The sequence below is a fragment of the Hylobates moloch genome, unplaced genomic scaffold (genome assembly GCF_009828535.3).
Source record: "Hylobates moloch isolate HMO894 unplaced genomic scaffold, HMol_V3 SCAFFOLD_8, whole genome shotgun sequence".
In the NCBI taxonomy this organism is placed as follows: Eukaryota; Metazoa; Chordata; class Mammalia; order Primates; family Hylobatidae; genus Hylobates; species Hylobates moloch.
This window is the reverse complement of record NW_026652283.1, coordinates 7,546,961-7,563,239: the sequence shown is the minus strand read 5'-3', so window position 1 is coordinate 7,563,239 and position 16,279 is coordinate 7,546,961. Positions and strand designations below refer to the sequence as shown.

Here is a 16,279-nt window from a genome sequence, read left to right as displayed (position 1 = left end):
TTTTTTTTTTAGACGGAGTCTTTCTCTGTCCCCCAGGCTGGAGTGCAGTGGCGCGATCTCGGCTCACTGCAAGCTCCGCCTCCCGGGTTCACACCATTCTCCTGCCTCAGCCTCCCGAGTAGCTGGGACTACAGGCGCCCACCAACACGCCCGGCTAATTCTTTTGTATTTCTGGTAGAGACGGGGTTTCACCGTGTTAGCCAGGATGGTCTCGATCTCCTGACCTCGTGATCCGCCCGCCTCGGCCTCCCAAAGTGCTGGTTACTTGTTTTGAGCTGCCTTGCCTGGCGACAGGGTTTTTTTTTTTTTTTTGAGACAGAGTTTCGCTCATGTTGCCCAGACTGGAATGCAATTGTGCGACCTTGGCTCACTGCAACCTCCACTTCCCAGGTACACGCGACTCTCCTGTATCAGCCTCCTAAGTAGCTCGGATTACAGGCATACACCACCACACCCGGCTAATTTTTTTGTATTTAGTAGAGACAGGGTTTCATCATGTTAGTCAGGCTGGTCTTGAACTCCTGACCTCTGGTAATCCACCCATTTTGGCCTCCCAAAGTGCTAGGATTACAGGCGTGCTCCACTGTGCCCGGCCTTGACTCGATTTTTTTTCTTAAATAAAATCAATTAACATCCATTATGAAAATTTTAAATCTACAGTAGGGTAAAAATAAAACGCATAAAAACTCCTTTGCATTCCCCTCATTTAGTTCTACTCCACAGAATCAACGACTGTTAATATTTTCTTGTTTATCCTTTCAGAACTCCATTTATTGGTGAGAATGGTGTCATGTAAAATGTCTTAGCCAGTGTGATGGCTCATGCTTGTAATCACAGCATTTCTGGAGATTTCTGGAGGCCAAAATGGGAAGATCACTTGAGGGCAGGAGTTCGAGACCAGCCTTGGCAACACAGAGAGACCTCCCTCTGTAAAAAAAAAAAAAAAAAAAAAAAAAGAGTTTCACAACACAGTCTATATATTTATTTATTTTATTTTTTATTTTTCGAGATGGAGTTTCACTCTTGTCACCCAAGCTGGAGTGCAATGGCATGATCTTGGCTCACTGCAACCTCCACCTCCCAGGTCAAGCAATTCTCCTGCCTCAGCCTCCCGAGTAGCTGGGATTACAGGCGCCTGCCACCAAGCCTGGCTTTTTTTTTTTTTTTTTTTTGTCTTTTTAGTAGAGACGGAGTTTCACCATGTTAGTCAGGCTGGTCTCAAACTCCTGACCTCAGGTGATCCACCTGCCTTGGCCTCCCAAAGTGCTGGGATTACAGGCATGAGCCACGCACCCAGCCACAGTCTATATATTTAATATATACATCAAAATATGTTAAATCTGGAAAACAATTTTCATTGAAGGGCAAAGTAATCTTTCTAAAATACATTGTAAAATTTCAAAGTGGTAAGAAAGTTATGGAGGCAGAAATGGTGCAAGAACATTAGAAACACCATCACACCAGCTGGGCATGGTAATGTACACGTGCAATCCCAGCCACTCGGGAGGCTGAGGTAGGAGGATCGCTGTAACCTGGGAGTTTGAGACCAGCGTGGGCAGCATAATGAGACCCCCATCTCTTAAAAAAAAAAAAAACTATCACAGTTGGATTTTAATAGAGGACACTAAGAGTATACAAACACTGTATGTGAAACAAATTGATAGCGCCTAGACTATGTCTCGAGTTATAACTGAAGATACATAGCTTATGAAACTAAGAGATGAGAGTACAAATTCAGGCACAGACAGTCAAGAACTGTTATTTATTGATGAAATCACGTTATTTCCCAGCAATTCAGCTTCCTCATTTATAATGTAGAGTAATGACTGCTGGGAAATGCAGTCTCATGCCTGTAACTCTTTTAATCCCCACTTGGCCGCATAAGAATAGATCCTGGGCCTGGAATACTTCCTTATCAAGAGGTAAAAGAGCCCTGACGGGTGCAATGGCTCATGCTTGTAATCCCAGCACTCTGGGAGGCAAGCAGATCACTTGAGGCCAGGAGTTTGAGACCAGTCTGGCCAACATAGTGAAACTTAATGTATACTAAAAATACAAAAATTAGCTGGGTGTGGTGGTACATATCTGCAGTCCCAGCTACTAGGGAGGCTAATGCACGAGAACTGCTTGAACCTGGGAGGTGGACGTTGCAGTGAGCCAAGATTGGGCCACTCTACTCCAGCCTGGGCAACAGAGCAAGACTCTGTCTCAAATTAAAAAAAAAAAAAAAAAAAAAGGCCAGGCGCGGTGATTCACGCCTGTCATCTCAGCACTTTGGGAGGCCAAGGTAGGCAGATCAAGAGGTCAGGAGACCGAGACCATCCTGGCTAAAACGGTGAAACCCTGTCTCTACTAAAAATACAAAAAATTAGCCGGGAGTGGTGGCGGGCACCTGTAGTCCCAGCTACTCAGGAGGCTGGGGCAGAAGAATCGCGTGAACCTGGGAGACAGAGCTTGCAGTGAGCCGAGATCATGCCACTGCACTCCAGCCTGGGCGACAGAGTGAGACTCCGTCTCAAAAAAAAAAAAAAAAGCCCACGTGACCTGTACTGATTTATTGCCTCTGTGAGACTATCTTTCCCTGTGGCAAACTCAGCGCACGAGAGGGGTACACATAGCCAATTTCCCTGCACTGGCTGCCAGGAAGCTGATCTTGCTCTGTAAGTAAAGCATGGCTCCACCCATGGCTTGACTGCATTGTTTTGTGCAACTCTGATACAAGGTGCATTGAGTGGAGACATTTGGAGTTCTATTCTTGTCGGTTGGCACAGTGATGATCTTTGCAATCCTCCATATGGTTGGAGTCATTCCCTTGGTGTTGGTAACCAGAGTTCAGTGTTCTGCTCGCCTGGGATTGATAACCGGTGTACCGTATTTGGCTTAATGATCAAGTGGCTCACACCTGGAATCCCAGCAGTTTGGGAGGCCGAGGTGGGTGGACCATCTGCGATTAGGAGTTTGAGACCAGCCTGGCCAACATGGTGAAATCCGGTCTTTACTAAAAATACAAAAATTAGCTGGGCATAGTGGCGCGTGCCTGTAACCCCAGCTACTCGGGGGGCTGAGGCAGGAGAATCTCTTGAATCCAGGAGGTAGAGGTTGCAGTGAGCAGAAATCGCGCCATTGCACTCCAGCCTGGGTGACAGAGTGAGACTCTGTCTCAAAAAACAAAACAAAAATCAATGATCAGGCCGGGTGCCGTGGCTCACGCCTGTAATCCTAGCACTTTGGGAGGCTGAGGCGGGTGGATCACGAGGTCAGGAGATCGAGACCATCCTGGCTAACACAGTGAAACCCCGTCTCTACTAAAAATACAAAAATTAGCCGGGCGTGGCGGCGGGCGCCTGTAGTCCCAGCTACTTGGGAGGCTGAGGCAGGAGAATGGCATGAACCCGGGAGGCGGAGCTTGCAGTGAGCCGAGATAGCTCCACTGCACTCCAGCCTGAGCGACAGAGCGAAACTCCATCTCAAAAAAAAAAAAAAAGTTTATGGGCATACACGATAATGATGGAAACACAAACCATCTCCGGAAGTCAATATATTCCTTCTACTTACAAGAAACACTTTCTTTTTTTTTTTTTTTTTTTTTTTTTTTTGAGACGGAGTCTCGCTCTGTCGCCCAGGCTGGAGTGCAGTGGCGCGATCTCGGCTCACTGCAAGCTCTGCCTCCTGGGTTCGCGCCATTCTCTCTCCTGCCTCAGCCTCTCCGAGTAGCTGGGACTACAGGCGCCCGCCACCACGCCCGGCTAATTTTTTTTTGTATTTTTAGTAGAGACAGGGTTTCACCGTGGTCTCGAACTCCTGACCTCCTGATCCGCCCGCCTCGGCCTCCCAAAGTGCTGGGATTACAAGCGTGAGCCACCGCGCCCGGCCAAGGAACACTTTCTTACCTCGTATGTTTTCTCTTATGCTTTCTCTTGGACATTTCTTTATTATATTTCTTCCTCGTTTTACAAAACCATTGACTTATCTGCAAAAAATGAGGTGTGGGAGGTGATTAATACAGGAATAAAAATATTGGTCTATATGAGTAATAGTACTATACAAGCGACTTTGTCTATCAGTGAAGAAATGTCTATTAATGTTGTCATACCTGTTTATGTGTCATGTCAAATTCAAATGAGAGTGATAGACTCTCTTGTATAGTGGGGCACCTGTTTAACTTAAACTTTGCCCAGAGAGTGTCCATGAGGGATTTGCTGACTAATCTTTTCTCGGGATACTGTTTCTGTTTCTCATTTTCCTTTTTCCTTTTTTTTTCCTGTTCATCTTGCAGCTCCTTTTCATTTTTTTCTTCTTTTTCTCGTTCTGTCTTTCCGCCTGCTTCTCCTCCTCCTTCTCTCCATTTCCGCTTTCTGTTTTGTTCATCTTCACTGTAATTTCCAGTTGATTGTTCTGGATTTTGATCCCAAGGCATAGCTGGTTGCTTCTGTATAAAAAGATCCGTGGAATAAAATCAAGCTGCAGCTAAATTTGACTTTCAGAGCATAGTCAACAATCTTCCCTGTGAGAATATATTTGATTTTCCTAAGTTAGCAATGTTGTACATTGGTGAAAAACATAGAGCAAAGAAAAAGTGAACTTGAGGCCGGGCACGGTGGCTGACGCCTGTAATCCCAGCACTTTGGGAGGCTGAGGCGGGCAGATCATGAGGTCGGGAGATTGAAACCATCTTGGCTAACATGGTGAAAGCCCATCTCTACTAAAAATACAAAAATTAGCCGGGCACGGTGGCACTCGCCTGTAGTCCCAAGCTACTCGGGAGGCTGGGGCAGGACAATCGCTTTAACCCTGGAGGCGGTGGCTCACTCCTGTAATCCCAGCACTTTGGGAGGCCGAGGCGGGTGGATCACCTGAGGTCAGGAGATCGAGACCAGCCTGTCCAATATGGTGAAACCCCATCTCTACTAAAAATACAAAAATTAGCTGGGCATGGTGGCGTGCACCTGTAATCCCAGCTACTTGGGAGGCTGAGGCAGGAGAATTGCTTGAACCCAGGAGGCAGAGGTTGCAGTGAGCTGAGGTTGCTCCACTGCACTCCAGCCTGGCGACAGAATGAGACTGCATCTCAAAAAAAAAAAAAAAAAAAAAATTTAGCCCGGCGTGGTGGCAGGCATATATAATCCCAGCTACTTGCGAGGCTGAGGCAGGAGAATTGCTTGAACCCAGTGGGTGGAGGTAGCAGTGAGCCGAGATCGTGCCATTGCACTCCAGCCTGGGCAACAGAGCCAGACTCTGTCTCAAAAAAAATAAAAATAAAAATAAGAAGAAATTCATTGCAGGGAATTGGCTTACACAGTCTTGGAACTGTCTTGGCAAGTCCGAAAGGATGGCTGGAACCCTCCAGAGTGAGATGGAGCCGCTCTCCCTAGGCAGCATTTCCTCTGAAAGGATGGCTGGAACCCTTCAGTGTGAGATGGAGCCGCTCTCCCTAGGCAGCATTTCCTCTTAAAGCCTTAACTGATTGAATTAGGCTTTCTCAGATTATAATCCCTTTTACCTGAAGACAATTAATACGGATTTTAATTACATCTAAAGATGCCAGTAGCAAGGCCCGGCGTGGTGGCTCATGCCTATAATCCCAGCCCAGCCACTGCACTCCAGCCTGGGCAACAGAGCAAGACTCTGTCTCAAAAGAAAAGAAATATGCTGGCTGGGCGTGGTGGCTCACGCCTGTAATCCCAGTACTTTGGGAGGCCGAGGCGGGCGGATCATGAGGTCAGGAGATCGAGACCATCCTGGCTAACACAGTGAAACCCCGTCTCTACTAAAAATACAAAAAATCAGCCAGGCGTGGCAGCGGGCGCCTGTAGTCCCAGCTACTCTGGAGGCTGAGGCAGGAGAATGGCAAGAACCTGAGAGGCGGAGCTTGCAGTGAGCCGACATTGTGCCACTGGAATCCAGCCTGGGTGACAAGCGAGACTCCCTCTCAAAAAAAAAAAAAAAAAAGAAAAGAAAAGAAATAAATATGCCAGTAGCCCCTAGTGTTTGATTGAATAACTGGGGTCTATAGCCTACCCAAGTTGCCACATTAAAGACCATCACACTGATACTCAAACTAGACAGATATCCCCCCCTAAAAAACTATAGATTAGGCTGGGCGCGGTGGCTCACGCTTGTAATCCCAGCACTTTGGGAGGCCGAGGCGGGCGGATCACGAGGTCAGGAGATCGAGACCACGGTTGAAACCCCGTCTCTACTAAAAATACAAAAAATTAGCTGGGCGTGGTGGCGGGCGCCTGTAGTCCCAGCTACTCGGAGAGGCTGAGGCAGGAGAATGGTGTGAACCCGGGAGGCGGAGCTTGCAGTGAGCCGAGATCGCGCCATTGCACTCCAGCCTGGGTGACAGAGCGAGACTCCGTCTCAAAAAAAAAAAACAAAAACAAAAAACTATAGATTAATGTCCATTATGAATATGGAGGCAGAAACTTCAACAAAATGCTAGCAATCCAAAATCCAGCAACATAGTAAAAGGATTATGCACCATAATCAAGTAGGATTTATTCTAGAAATATGTGATTAGTTCAAAACAGGAAAATCAATGTAATACATCATATGAATAGAATAAAGGAGAAAAACATGCAATCATCTCAATAGAGGCAGAAAAAGACTGTTTCTCTAAAATTTAAAGTTACCATATGACCCAGCAATGCCCCTTTAAACAAAATGTATTATATCTATACAATAGACTATTATTTAGCCACAAAAGGAAATAAAATACTGATTCATGCTCAACATGGATGAATATTGAAAACAAGCTAAGCGGGGGCCAGGTGTGGTGACTCACGCCTGTAATCCCAGCACTTTCGGAGGCCGAGGCAAGAGGATTGCTTGAGCCCAGGAGTTGGAAACCAGCCTGGGCAACATAGTGAGGTCTCCTCCCCGCAAAAAATAAAAAAATGAGGTGAGAGGATCACTTGAGTCCAGGAGGTCGAGGCTGCAGTGAGTCCTGATCATGACACTGCACTCCCACCTGGGTGACAGAGCAAGACCCTGCCACACCGGGAAAAAAAAAAAAAAGGAGGGAAAAGGAAAGCAAGTTAAGTGAAAGTTGAAATACAAAAAGTCATATATTGTATGATTCTGTTTATATAAAATGTCCAGCATAGGCAAATCTATAAAGACAGAAAGTAAATTAGTGATTATCAGAGATTAGGGTGGGATAAAATTCAGAGTGTCTGCTAATTGGTATAAATTTTCTTTAAAAAAAGTAAAAGAAAAGAGAGGCAGTGGGTGAGGTAGGATGGCAGTTAACCGTGCTGTTGTTGGTCTCGAAATCGTCAGCTTAAGTGATCTGTCTGCCTTGGCATTCCAAAGTGCTGGGATTACAGGTGTGCCTTACCAAGCCCGGCTAATTGTTGTATTTTTGGTGGAGACGGGGGGTTTCATCATCTTGGCCAGGATGGTCTTCAACTCCTGAGCTCAAGGGATCTGCCCCCCTTGGCCTCCCGAAGTGCTGGGATTTGAGGTGTGAGCCACTGTGCCCGGCCTGTCCCCATCTTACTTACTTGAATGGTCAGGGGCTTCTGAAATATCGGGATCTCCCTCCACATTGAAAAAGCTTATTCTCCCCCTTCCTGAACACCATCCTTTCCTGGGCCTTCCTCAACGTCAATGGCTGCTCTTTCAAAGCTTTCTTTGTTGCTCCTCTTTCCCCTACTGCTTTCTGTCCCTGTGCTTTTTCAATCACACTCAAGGTTAAATCCCTTCACCACTTATCTCCTTTACATGTAGCTCTAATCCAGGTCATCTAATCTCATGGTTTTTAATACTGCCCAAAAGGGAGATTACTTTCAAATTTTTATTTCCAGGCTTGTATGTCAAACTCCCAATTCAATATCTCTGCTTGGATGTCTAATAAGTTATGTGAATTGAATTTAAAATTCCCAAACTCAGTTTATGGCTCCCTTCACTGAACGCTGACCCACTCTCAGGCCTCTCTATCTTAGTAAAGCCAACTCCACCTGCCCAGTGGTTTGAGTCAAAAACCTTGGTGCTGTCTTTCACTTCTTCCCTTTCTCATAGCTCAACTTAATCTGTCAGAAAGTCTTGCTTTTCTTTCTTTAAAATATATCCAGACAACTGCCACTTCTTACCATCATCATCTCTCAACTGATATAGTTTATCTCATAACTCAGTCTGCTTCTGCCTTTGTCCATCCCACCCCAAAATCTATTTCCAACATAGCAGAAAGAGTGATCCTTTAAAAATGTAAATCAGGGCTAGGCATGGTGGCTCACACCTGTAATCCTCAAACTTTGGGAGGCCGAGGCAGGTGGATCACAGGAGGTCAGAAGTTTGAGATCAGCCAGCCGGGTGGCTCACGCCTGTAATCCCAGCACTTTGGGAGGCTGAGATGGGTGGATCACGAGGTCAGGAGATGGAGACCATCCTGGCTAACACGGTGAAACCCTGTCTCTACTAAAAATACAAAAAAAATTAGCCGGGCACAGTGGCGGGTGCCTGTAGTCCCAGCTACTCGGCAGGCTGAGGCAGGAGAATGGCGTGAACCCGGGAGGCGGAGCTTGCAGTGAGCTGAGATAGCGCCATTGCACTCCAGCCTGGGAAACAGAGCAAGACTCCGCCTCAAAAAAAACAAAAACAAACAAACAAGAAGTTTGAGACCAACCTGGCCAACATGGTGAAACCTCGTCTTTACTACAAATACAAAAGTTAGCTGGGCGTGGTGGCAAAGGCCTGTAATCCCAGCTACTAGGGAGTCTGAGGCAGGATAATCCCTCGAAACTGGGAGGTGGAGGCTGTAGTGAGCCGAGATCATGCCACTGTACTCCAGCCTGGGTGACAGAATGAGACTGCATTGAAAAAAAAAAAAAAAAAAGCCAGTAGTGGTGGCTCATGCCTGTAATCCCAGTACTTTGGGAGGCTGAGGCGGGTGGATCACCTGAGGTCAGGAGTTTGAGAACAGCCTGGCCAACATGGTGAAACCCTGTCTCTACCGTAAATACAAAAATTAGGTGGGTGTGGTGGCCCGTGCCTGTAATCCCAGCTACTCAGGAGGCTGAGGCAGGAGAATCTCTGGAACCCAGGAGGAGAAGGTTGCAGTGACCTGAGATCAGGCCACTGCACTCCAGCCTGGGTGACAAGAGCAAAACTCCATCTTAAAAAAAAAAAAAAGCGGGGGGGCCTGGAGTGGTGGCTCATGCCTGTAATCCAAGCACTTTGGGAGTCTGAGGGGGGCAGATCACCTGAGGTCAGAAGTTTGAGACCAGCCTGACCAACATGGTGAAACCCCATCTCTACTAAAAATACAGAAATTAAGGCCGGGCGCGGTGGCTCACGCTTGTAATCCCAGCACTTTGGGAGGCCGAGGTGGGCGGATCACGAGGTCAGGAGATCGAGACCACGGTGAAACCCCGTCTCTACTAAAAATACAAAAAATTAGCCGGGCGTGGTGGTGGGTGCCTGTAGTCCCAGCTACTCGGCAGGCTAAGGCAGAATGGCGTGAACCCGGGAGGCGGAGCTTGCAGTGAGCCGAAATCGCACCACTGCACTCCAGCCTGGGTGACAGAGCGAGACTCCGTCTCAAAAAAAAAAAAAAAAAAAAAAAACAGAAATTAGCTGGGTGTGGTGGTGTGAGCCTGTAGTCCCAGCTCCTTGGGAGGCTGAGGTATGAGAATCACTTGAACCTGGGGGCAGAGGTTGCAGTGAGCTGTGAGCTAACATTATGTCACTGCACTCCAGCTTGGGTGACAGTGAGACTCTGTCTCCAAAGAAAAAAGAAAAAAATGTAGGCCGGGCTTGGTGGCTCATGCCTGTAATCCCAGCTACTTGGGAGACTGAGGCAGGAGAATGGCTTGAACCTGGGAGGCAGAGGTTGCAGTGAGCTGAGATCGCGCCACTGCACTCCAGCCTGGGCAACAAGAGGGAAGCTCCATTCCCGCCCCCCGTCCCCCAGAACAAGAGAGAGAGAGATCCTCCTGCCTTGGCCTCCCAAAGTGCTGGGAATACAGGCATGAGCCACTGTGCCCGGCTGAGAATGGATTTTTAAATACCTAAATAAAAGGTAATTCTTTGTTAGTAAGCAAGAGAGACTGGAAAGGCTCTGGGATCTGCTTGAGATTTCCTCTGGGGTCAGGGCAAAGCAAGTCAACAGAACAGGTTAAAGGGACGGTTGTCGACAGAGAATAATCTGCTCCTGTTCTAACCCTTCCAAGTCCACCTTATCCAAAAGCAGTTAGGCTCTGATGACTATTTTATTCCCTTGCAGATGCATCTTATGAAAATAGAGATTTGGTCGGGCGTGGTGGCTCACGCCTGTAATCCCAGCACTTTGGGAGGCCGAGATGCGTGGATCACGAGGTCAGGAGTTTGAGACCTTCCTGGCTAACATGGTGAAACCCCGTCTCCACTAAAAATACAAAAAATTAGCCGAGTGTGGTGGTGGGCATCTGTAGTCCCAGCTACTTGGGAGGCTGAGGCAGGAGAATGGCATAAACCTGGGAGGCAGAGCTTGCAGTGAGCCGAGATTGTGCCACTGCACTCCAGCCTGGGCAACAGGGCGAGACTCCGTCTCAAAAAAAAAAAATAAAATAGAGATTTAACCCTTAGCAGAGAATATGGAGCAGAGGCTAGAGAAGGCTTAGACTAGTAAGAACTGAAATGGCCATTTCAGGCCTATGATAGCTACATCACATATTCCCCCGTTTTATGTATAAACCAGCTGACACTTTGAGAGGGTAAGTGACATGTCTTAGGTACACAGCTTAGAAAGTGGCACGAAGTAAAAAGGAACAAAGCTGTTTGGTTTCAAATCTCAAATGGAAGAAGGACCTGACCCAGAGGTGACTAATCCGGTGAAGACGGTAGTCCTTCGGATCCAGGTAAATAAAATGCACTGAAAATAGAGAGTTCTGCAGGGTGAAGTAGTTTCATCTGTCTGTGCAGAACCAACCTTACAAACAAATGGAGAAAACGGAGTGTGGCTTTCATTCTTGCGAGTTTGAATTTTGCAGGGATAGTGATTGAGATTGCAAGGGACCTTAGTTTGTGTGTGTGTGTGATGTGGGGGGTGGGTGTCAGTGTGTTTTCAGGATTTGGATTTTCTAGAAATCAGACCCTGTTGGCCGGGCACGGTGCCTCACGCCTGTAATCCCAGCACTTTGGGAGGCCCAGGTGGGCAGATCATCTGAGGTCAGGAGTTCGAGGCCAGCCTGACGAACATGGTGAAACCCCATCTCTACTAAACCCCATCTCTACTAAAAATACTGGGCATGGTGGCGCACGCCTATAATCTCAGCTACTCAGGAGTGGGAGGCAAGAGAATCACTTGAACCCAGGAGGTGGAGGTTGCAGTGAGCCGGGATCACACCATTGCACTCCAGCCTGGGCAATAGGAGCGAAACTCTGTCTCAAAAAATAAATAAATAAATAAATATTATCTAATGCTTAAACTAATCCTATGAGATAGAAATTATTCTAGTCCTCATTTTATAAACGAGGAAGCTGAAGTTTACGAGACCAGTGCTCTAACCCCTGAGCTGTGGAACCAACTGCGAAGCTGAAGTTTAGAGCAGGGCAGTAACTTGTAGATCACAGCTTAGTTAAGTGGCAGAGCCTGGAGAGGAAGAAAGGCTGTCTGATTACAAATCTCAAAGTAAGAAAGATGTCATCCAGGGAAATGAGGATTGTCCTGGTGGATTTGAGAATTGTGTGTGGTATTTCTGTTCTGATCTACCTAGCTGTTTGAGAATAATAACCAGCTATACTTAATAGAAGGTTTTACATTTCCAAAGTGAAAAAGAACAACAGTACAGGTAAGCAATGAAAGAAGGCGCATCTGGGGGCCGGGCGCGGTGGCTCCCGCCTGTAATCCCAGCACTTTGGGAGGTCGAGGTGGGCGGATCACCTGAGGTCGGGAGTTCGAGACCAGCCTGGCCAACATGGTGAAACCCTGTCTCTACGAAAAATACAAAAATTAGCCGAGCATTGTGTGTCGTGGCGTGCACTTGTAATCCCAGCTACTAGGGAAGCTGGGCCAGGAGAATTGCTTGAACACGGGAGGTGGAGGTTGCAGTGAGCCAAGATTGCGCCACTGCACTCCAGTCTGGGAGACAGAGCGAGACTCCGTCGAAAGAAAAGAAAGAGAGAGAGAGAGAAAGAAAGAAAGAAAAGAAAGCAGGCGCATCTGAATCTTTCCAGCCACAGGGGAAATCCTGCCAAAACGCAGATAAATAAGTCCCCTGAAGTCTCTGTACAACACATTTATTCAAACCTGCTTTGAATAATTTGACAAATCTGCTTAACAATGACCTGATAAAGGGGTAGACACAAAAAGGAGGTGTCACAGTGACTTTTTAGTACATTTTTCTTCTTAGGAAGCTCCTTATAGCTATACTATTGGAGAGGAACAACCATAGGAATGATTGAAAGGGCAAAACCCTATATCCTCTGGAAAGCATTCTGTCCGCCTTTCCCCTTCCCCCTCCCTGCCAGTGGCTCTCAGACTTCAGCATGCATAATAAACCCCAGGAAGGCTTGTTGAAATGAGGTTCCTGGGTCCCACCCCAGAATTTCTGATTCAGTAATTCACACGCGGGGCTCAAAAATTTGCATGTCTGTGTAGGGGCGGAGAGGGTGTGATCCCTTTCCTCCTGATAGTAAGAGTCAGGAGGACACTCCAATAACAAAAGGCAGATTAACAAGAGAAAAGCATAACAAATTTATCTAATCAAAGTTTTACTTGACAAAGGACCTTCAGAGATGAAGATGAAAGACTCAGGAAAAAAGTGTCTATTTTTATGCTTAGCTTCTCTGAATGGACAGCTGTGTAGAAATGTGACTGGACAAAAAGGGAACGACCTAATGGTAATAGACTGAGTGGGGAAACCCAGCAAAGCCTGATTTTTCTTTTTTTTTTGAGACGGAGTCTCACTCTTGTCACCCAGGCTGGAGTGCAGTGGTGTGATCTTGGCTCACTGCAACCTCTGCCTCCTGGTTCAAGCCATTCTCCTGCCTCAGCCTCCCTAGTAGCTGGGATTACAGGGACACACCACCATGCCTGGCTAATTTTTGTATTTTTAGTAGAGATGGGGTTTCACCATGTTGGACAAGCTGGTCTCGAACTCCTGACCTCGTGATCCGCCCTCCTCGCCCTCCCAAAGGGCTGGGATTACAGGGGTGAGCCACCGAGCTTGGCTGACAATGTATTTTCACATGCACTTCAGAAAATGTCCTGGTGTTCCAGATGCTGGCAGTTTCTAAATATGAAATATACATTTCTGGAGATCCATTTTGCAGAGAGGCATTCCCAGTTTTTTTTTCTTTTCTTTTTTTTTTTTTGAGATAGAGTTTTGCTCTTGTTGCCCAGGCTGGAGCACAGTGGCACGGTCTCCGCTCACTGCAGCCTCCGCCTCCCGGGTTCAAGCAGTTCTCCTGTCTCAGCCTCCCAAGTAGCTGAGATTACAGGCGCCCGCCACCACGCTGGCTAATTTTTGTATTTTTAGTAGAGATGGGGTTTCACCATGTTGGTCAGGCTGGTCTGGAACTCCTGACCTCAGGCAATCTGCCCGCCTTGGCCTCCCAAAATGCTGAGATTACAGGTGTGAGCCACCGCGCCCGGCCTCCCAGTATTTTTATATAAAAGAATTTTAAAATATTGTTTTTAATAAAGATGTAAACTTTCCCATAGAGAGTAACCTAATGTCTGAAACTAACCAAAAAAAAAAAAAAAAAGAAAGGAAGGAAGGAAGAGAGAGAGATAGGCTTTCAAAAAAATATGCCTGTGCTGGAATTGCAAATTGTTCCTTGATAGAAGTCCTCTGTTGAAAGGCACTCCTTTAGACCCTGAGACTCACCTGCTGGGGCAGCACTGAATCTTCCGTTTCTGTCTCAACCACAAATGGAATGCTCAGGTCAAGACTCTACTCCTACAGGTGTGCCTGGGGCAGTCTCATTTTTAATTCCATGCCTCCCTTGGTGCCTATAAAAAGGTATATGGTAATATAAACATTATATCATGTTTACAGCTAAGAAGACTAAAAGGAAAAACAAGATGGTCAGGATGGCTCTTTCTAAGTAATTGAATTGCAGGTGGTTTTTCATTTTTTCTTTTCAGTTTTTGTATTATTTACATTCTCCATGGTGAAAATGTAATGTTTCTAAAGTTAAGAGAAAATATTGTTTCATTTTATTTATTTATTTTAGAGATGGAGTCTTGCTCTATTGCCCAGGCTGGAGTGCAGTGACACCATCATACCTCACTACAGCCTCGAACTCCTGGGCTCAAGCAATTCTCTCGTCCCCGATTCTCCACTAGCTGGGACTGCAGGTGCATGCCATCTCACCTGTTTTTTGTTTTGTTTTGTTTTTTGTTTTTTTAGGTGGAGTTTCGCTCTTGTTGCCCCGGCTGGCGTGCAATGGTGCGATTTCGGCTCACCATAACCTCTGCCTCCTGGGTTTAGGTGATTCTCCTGCCTCAATCTCCCGAGTAGCTGGGATTACAGACATGCACCACCACACCTGGCTAATTTTTGTATTTTTAGTAGAGATAGGGTTTCGCCATGTTGGTGAGGTTGGCCTTGAACTCCTGACCTCAGGTGATCTGCCCGCCTCGGCCTCCCAAAGTGCTGGGAATACAGGTGTTAGCCACCACACCTGGCCTCACCTTGCTGTTTTGTTTTTTTTTTTTTTTTTCTATGGGGCCTCGCCCTGCACCCATTAGCGGGGTGCGGTGGCGCAATCTCGGCTCACTGCAAGCTCCGCCTCCCGGGTTCACGCCATTCTCCTGCCTCAGCCTCTCCGAGTAGCTGGGACTACAGGCGCCCGCCACCACGCCCGGCTAATTTTTTTTTGTATTTTTAGTAGAGACGGGGTTTCACCGTGGTCTCGATCTCCTGACCTCGTGATCTGCCCGCCTCGGCCTCCCAAAGTGCTGGGATTACAAGCTTGAGCCACCGCGCCCGGCCAAAGATTTTTTATAAAGATGGGGCTCTCACTTTGGTGCCCAGGCTGATCTTGAACTCCTGGCCTCAAGCGACCCTCCCATCTCAGCCTCCCAAAGTGCGGAGTTTATAGGGATGAGCCACCACACTCAGACTTTCTTTTAATTTGAAAGCTCATACTCCGGCTAGAACTCCTGACCTCAGGTGATCCGCCTGCCTTGGCCTCCCAAAGTGCTGGGATTATAGGTGTGAGCCACTGCGCCTGGCCAATCTTCTTTTTTTCCAGAGACAATTTACTTTTTTTTTTTTTTTTGATATGGAGTCTCGCTGTTGCCTAGGCTGGAGTGCAGTGGCAGGATCTCGGCTCACTGCAACCTCCGCCTCCCGGATTCAAGCGATTCTCCTGCCTTAGCCTCCCTGAGCAGCTGAGTCTACAGGCACACACCACCATACCTGGCTAATTTTTGTATTTTTAGTAGAGACAAGGTTTCACCATGTTGGCTAGGCTGGTCTCAAACTCCTGACTGCAGGTGATCTGCCTGCCTCTGCCTCCCAAAGTGCTAAAATTACAGGTGTGAACCACTGCGACCAGCCGACAATTTACTTTTGCTTTTGCTTTGGCAGACAGAGTTAAAGTAGATTTTACCTTGATTCAATCAGGCATTGAGTTTGTTCAAAACTAATTTCAAAATTTTAGGCCAGGCTCAGCGGCTAACGCCTGTAATCCCAGCACTTTGGAAGGCCGAGGCGGGCGGATACCTAGAGTCCAGGAGTTTGAGACCAGTCTGGGCAACATAGCAAAATTCTGTCTCTACTAAAAATACAAAAATTAACTGGGCAGTGGCTCGTGCCTGTAATCCCAGCTACTTGGGAGGCTGAGGCACGAGAATTGCTTGAACCTGGGAGGTGGAGGCTGCAATCAGTTAAAATGCACCACTGCACTCCAGTCTGGGTGACAGAGCCAGACAAGACTTCATCTCAAAAAAAAAAAAAAAAAAAAAATAGCCAGGCGTCATGGCTCATGCCTGTAATCCCAGCACTTTGGGAGGCTGAGGCCAGCAGATCACCTGAGGTCAGGAGTTTGAGACCAGCCTGGCCAACATGGTAAAACCTCGTCTCTACTGAAAATACAAAAATTGGCCAGGAGTAGTGGCGCGCACCTATAGTCCCAGCTACTCAGAAGGCTGATGGAGGAGAATCACTTGAACCTGGGAGGCAGAGGTTTCAATGAGCTGAGATCAGGTCACTGCACTCTAACCTGGGCAACAGAGGAAGACTCTGTCCTAAAAAAATAAATAAATAAATAAATAAATAAATAAATAAAAACATAACGAACTGGATTTCATTCTTTATGAATTAATAGTCTGTTCTTGGGCCAG

The 16,279-nt window shown here is 46.9% G+C and overlaps 1 protein-coding gene across 1 annotated transcript; it reads right to left on the bottom strand.

Annotated features, from left to right (window-relative positions):
• Positions 1–873: 873 nt before the first annotated feature.
• Positions 874–14,099, bottom strand: NANOGNB (NANOG neighbor homeobox). The gene is made up of 6 exons (XM_058442079.1): positions 14,091–14,099; positions 13,815–13,843; positions 13,059–13,155; positions 4,094–4,429; positions 3,891–3,970; positions 874–925 (listed from the first exon to the last, which is right to left on the bottom strand). Exons 1-6 carry the CDS (start codon positions 14,097–14,099, stop codon positions 874–876), a joined length of 603 nt encoding a protein of 200 aa, XP_058298062.1.
• Positions 14,100–16,279: the final 2,180 nt, after the last annotated feature.